The 4,910-nt window shown below is 32.2% G+C and overlaps 1 protein-coding gene across 1 annotated transcript; it reads left to right on the top strand.

Annotated features, from left to right (window-relative positions):
• Positions 1-3,399: 3,399 nt before the first annotated feature.
• On the top strand, positions 3,400-4,403 carry LOC121131128 (7-methylguanosine phosphate-specific 5'-nucleotidase B-like; the record flags this gene model as incomplete). The annotated part of the gene is made up of 3 exons (XM_071893909.1): positions 3,400-3,598; positions 3,696-3,915; positions 4,146-4,403. Coding segments are annotated over exons 1-3 (677 nt in total), but the record flags the coding sequence as incomplete, so codon positions are not given.
• Positions 4,404-4,910: the final 507 nt, after the last annotated feature.

Genomic DNA, 4,910 nt, shown 5'->3' with positions numbered 1-4,910 from the left:
ACGTATGAATTTAAGTTGTTTAAGAGCTGAACTGTAGTTACATAAGATTGACGCAAGATGGCGCTCAATTCTATTGTCGCATACATAGAGAAGGCTCTGATATTAATATATATTCTATAAATATATTGTAAGTTATATCTCTATCAGCTATTAAGGTATAACTGGCGACGCGACGGGAGAAAGAAAAAGTAAAAAGGTAGATGGATAGATATAATAAATAATAATATATAAATGAATAATTCTTGGGATTTTAGCTATTGATCTAGCTCTCAACTAGCGTCTTCGCTTCATTAGTAATATTTTTTTACATTAAAATTTTAACTTATAATATAATAACTAACAATGTAAAGGTGCACCCCATTATGCTGCAAATTTAGTTATCTTTTTACCTTTCCTTTTTCAACTCTTTGCTTTTGATCAAACCTCTTATTACTCATTTCCCGTAGAGTTTGTAATATTTATTCTAATTTGGGAATGTTAAGTACTAACTTGTAAATGTTTATTCGTAGATTTGAATGGAATCCACGATGAGTGATAGTAGTCCAAATAGTAGTAGGCACTCCAGTGAGGATGAAGGTTCCATGCTAAGTTACATCGAGAGTTATTACGAATTGGATGAACCAAAAGACGTGTTTAACTGTAATAAAAGAGGGATGCCCTCAAACGACCAAAAACTCATCCATCTACTCCTGATTTGAATACAACTGAGGAAGAAGGACATCTGGACTCAACGGAGTGTACAACTTTAAAAATAGATCCCCGAAATCCACTTGCGGACTACAGCACTCCCAAGTCCAATGGATCTAAGAAGGCCTCCAAGTTCGATCACATCAACAGCCTCCCCATTCAGGTTATAAACAAAGTAGTCTGCTCAATTGTACTTTTTTGGAAGAAAGTTTGACTACTGATAACTCAGTCCTTGTAAAAGATGAAGCTCCGATCCAGAATAAAGAATTTGGCCTTTTTTAAATCCAAATACGCTGTATTAGCTATGATCATTGGCTTTGTAGGCGTTGCCCTATGTGCATACAAATCATCAGAATTTATTAAAGAATCTGATGATCCTTCTTTAAAAATGTCGATACAAAATAAACTTTTGAAATTAAAAAAAGATTTTCCTCTTGTGGAGGGCTGGAAAGCCATAAATGTCAGTGTATCCAAAGTTTTTGATCAAACAGAGCAACCTGGTGTTCTTCTTCTTATGGGAGAAGTGGTTGTCTGCAAGTTGCCTTGCAAAAACTGCTAAACCTCTTCAATAATATACCAGAAGATGTCAATAATCTAAAGAAGGGTGAAAAGATTGAAAATTTGCACCCAGCATAGACAAAAGCCTTACTAACGAAAAGCTATGGTCTTTTGAATATAGACAAGCTTGACGGTGTTTAACTCTCACTGTTCCCAAAGAAACTCTATTTCAAATTGGAAAAGCCGAGTCTATTGCTGAAGAATTACTTATGAAAAAATGGACTCAAATTATAACTGAAGATAAAGCATCGCCTCTCATTAGTCGAATTAATGGATTTAATGCCTACGTTTCGGTTGGATCTGTTAGTCTATGTGCCTCTTAATTTTCAACTTGTACATGGTTCAATCGAAATATAATTAAATATTGTTGCATCTGATATCTAAACTAATCAGTTAATTTTTCCCTATAATTTTTTTTTCAGAGATGACTAGAAATATTCCTACTCCATTAAGAAAGGTCTTAGAATGGGATCAAAAATCTCGGAGACAATATTTAGATGTGGAAAAGAGAGATGGGGGAAAAGTCAAAGTTATTTTGACAATCTTAAATATTTAGAATGGTCATGTCATGGGATTTGTTGGCTCATTTTTAATTTTTCAATGCTATATTACTCTTCTGATCATTACCTTTGGATGAATCTGCCAGGCTCTGATAAGCTTTAATTTGTTCTCCATTTCCCATGTGTTTTTTAAAATCATTATTCAATTTGATTAGTTAATGTAAATGTAAATATATAGGACGCTTGTTTTTCGCAATTTGAAACCACAAGATTCAATGGCGGTTATTTGATAGTGAAATTGAATGAATAACTACTTTGAGTTATATTATTAAAATATGAAGTAAACTGAATCAATATCTGTTTTGCTACCAATATTTTTAGGTATAATTTTAAGAGTAAATAGAGAACAAATTTTTTTTTCTTTTACATTTTGGATATCGTAGTTTTCGTAGCTGTATCAAAGGCTATTACTCGTCGGCGCTGTCCCTCATACAATATTATGTCATCAGACGTATCAATATCAGTGGATAAATTTCATTTCCTTCAGGCCATGACAAGAGCTACTATGATTGCTGGATTTTTTAGTTTTCTGTATCCTATCTTTTTTACCTTTTTGCATTAATTCTTTTAGTCTGGGGAATTGCTGTTATTATATCAAGGATTTTCTTTAGGAAGGCATCATTTACTTGATGTTTTAGGAGGTTTTTTTATTGGGATATTTGAATTAGTCATTATTGCATTTATGTGGATGGACAAAGCTACTCTAATAATGTGGCATCAAGCTTCTTTGGAGAAGATCCATGGTCAAGCGCCTAAGCTTTAAAATATGTTTTGGAGATATGATTTTTTATAATTTGTGTTGACTTTAATATATATTTTTTGAATAAAAATGAATAATAAGTAGAGTTGTTGATTATATTCCATATTGATAATTACTTAGTAATTCAAAAAAAGTTGTTATCGTATGGAGTGCGGGTAGATAAAAGATTTAAGTATAACATTTTTTTCTAAAACATTTCCAAGGCAATTTTAGAAAAAAAGTTAATGTTATTAATATGGTTTTGTGTGTTCTGAGATTATTTTCGAAGAAAAAACATATTAGAGCCATACTGGCCATATGAAGGCGATTAGTTTCAACTAGAAAAGGCTCTATGATAACTTTTTGTAATTTCTGTAACTGATGCAGTTACACAATATAGCGACAAATTATGAAGGAAAATTTAATAATTTCTCGACTAGTACCCCCAGTATATCTGAAAAGGTAACAAATCACTTATTTTGCTTTATGTCCTATGATGTTGATATCTGAATCCATTTTATCATAAAAAATTCGTAATATAACTTCCTTATAATAGAAATATACAACGTGGAACTTCTTACCTTCATAATATGTTGGTAAAATTGAGGAATTACATCATAAATGACTTACAAATGTCAATATAATACTATATAGTAATTTATCATTGAAAATAACACTAAACTTGTTTCCAAAAATACATAAGTCAAATGGCACACATATGTTGCATTATGACTGAGAAAGAAATGATCTATCTCATAAAAATATAGAATATGTGTTAGGAATATAAATCACTTCATCATGGTAAACATCCAGAAAAGAATATCTTAACTATCAAAATATAAGGGAAATAAAGTTATGATTCAAAGCCCTGAGGTCGTGGATGATGTGTTGGAAAGAATGATATCACAAGGAGGACGGGAAAATCTTCAAATAGTTGCAGACTTTGACTACACGCTAACGAATTATCATAGATCCGATGGGAAACCTGGCCGAGCAAATACATCTTGGGAACTTTTGAATGAGTCTTCTCTAGTCCCTGGTTTTTCGAGTCCATGAAGCAAATTATAGATAAATATAGGCCCATTGAGGGTTAGTATTTTTACATAATTAATATTTTGCGTTTCTAAGTTGACTAAGAATATATTTTTTAGTCGACCCCAAATTAAATACAGATGAGAAAATACTAGCAATGCTAAATGCATATAACGAATTCAATGAACAGTTTATGAAACATAATTTTAACGACAACATGATGGAGAAGTTAATGCTAGAAGCAAAGTCTTCAATTTCATTACGAGATGGTGCCAAGGATTTCCTGGAAAATGCATATGCGAATGGAATACCAGTCCTTATCGTAACAGCAGGATTTGGGTGAAGTCGTAAGATTTTTTTCATTGGAATGGGTAGGGTACATAACCTTATAACGCCATTTAAGGTGCTGAGGTTTTTGAAAAAACAAGGGTTATATCATGATGAGTATAACAATGTAATGGGTAATTTCTGATTGATTCAAAGAAAGAGCATTTGCAAAGGTATCATAAAGCCCTATATCCACGTGTATAATAAAAAAGGTAAGACATTTCTTGACATGGCAGATGATAATGTCTTGAAGGAAATGATGAAGAGAAGAAAAATATCATACTTCTTGGAGATTCAATTGGTGATCTAGGGATGTCTGAAGGACTACATGATCCGATGATGGGAGATCTACTCAAAATAGGGGTTTTAAACCATGATGTGGATGACAAGTACCATTTAAATTTGTATGTATCATCTTATGATATTGTTCTCCTTGATGAAAGGTCCTATGATCTGCCAAATTTTATTCTAAATTACATCACAAAAGAAATAATTCACTTGTATTTACTTCAAAGAATACGTGATTTGCAAATAAATATTTTTTTTATTTAAAAATATAGTAATAAATTATATTTTCCAATAAGTTATTGTCTTTCCATATAATTAAAGTCCACTGGATTTCTATAATTACTACCTTTCTTATCAGTCATCACTTCGCTTAGAGATAGTAGTAATTATAAATACTTATGTTTGATGATATTAATATGCATTAAAGGACTCGAGACAAAGAGTGGACACTCAAGGTAAGGAAGGTTAGTAGTTCTCAATTGAATGGTTTAAAAATAGAAGCTGCTACATGTTCCTCCAGCTAGGCACGCAGCCAGTGTGGTGAGTCTGTGCCCCCCCTAGCGAAAAGAATAAGGCGACTGCGTTAGGAACATATTCTTAATTCCCTGTGTTTTAGATTAGATTGTTTATTTTTCCCCGACCACTCTTTTCCTAGAGTCCTTTAATATGCTGCATATTAAAGGACCCAATACACAAGTCTTTAAGTGACGAAATTTGTG

The sequence above is a fragment of the Lepeophtheirus salmonis genome, unplaced genomic scaffold (genome assembly GCF_016086655.4).
Source record: "Lepeophtheirus salmonis unplaced genomic scaffold, UVic_Lsal_1.4 unplaced_contig_18047_pilon, whole genome shotgun sequence".
Lineage (NCBI taxonomy): Eukaryota > Metazoa > Arthropoda > Copepoda > Siphonostomatoida > Caligidae > Lepeophtheirus > Lepeophtheirus salmonis.
The sequence above is the reverse complement of the archived record's forward strand: the minus strand, read 5'-3'. Positions and strand labels throughout refer to the sequence as shown.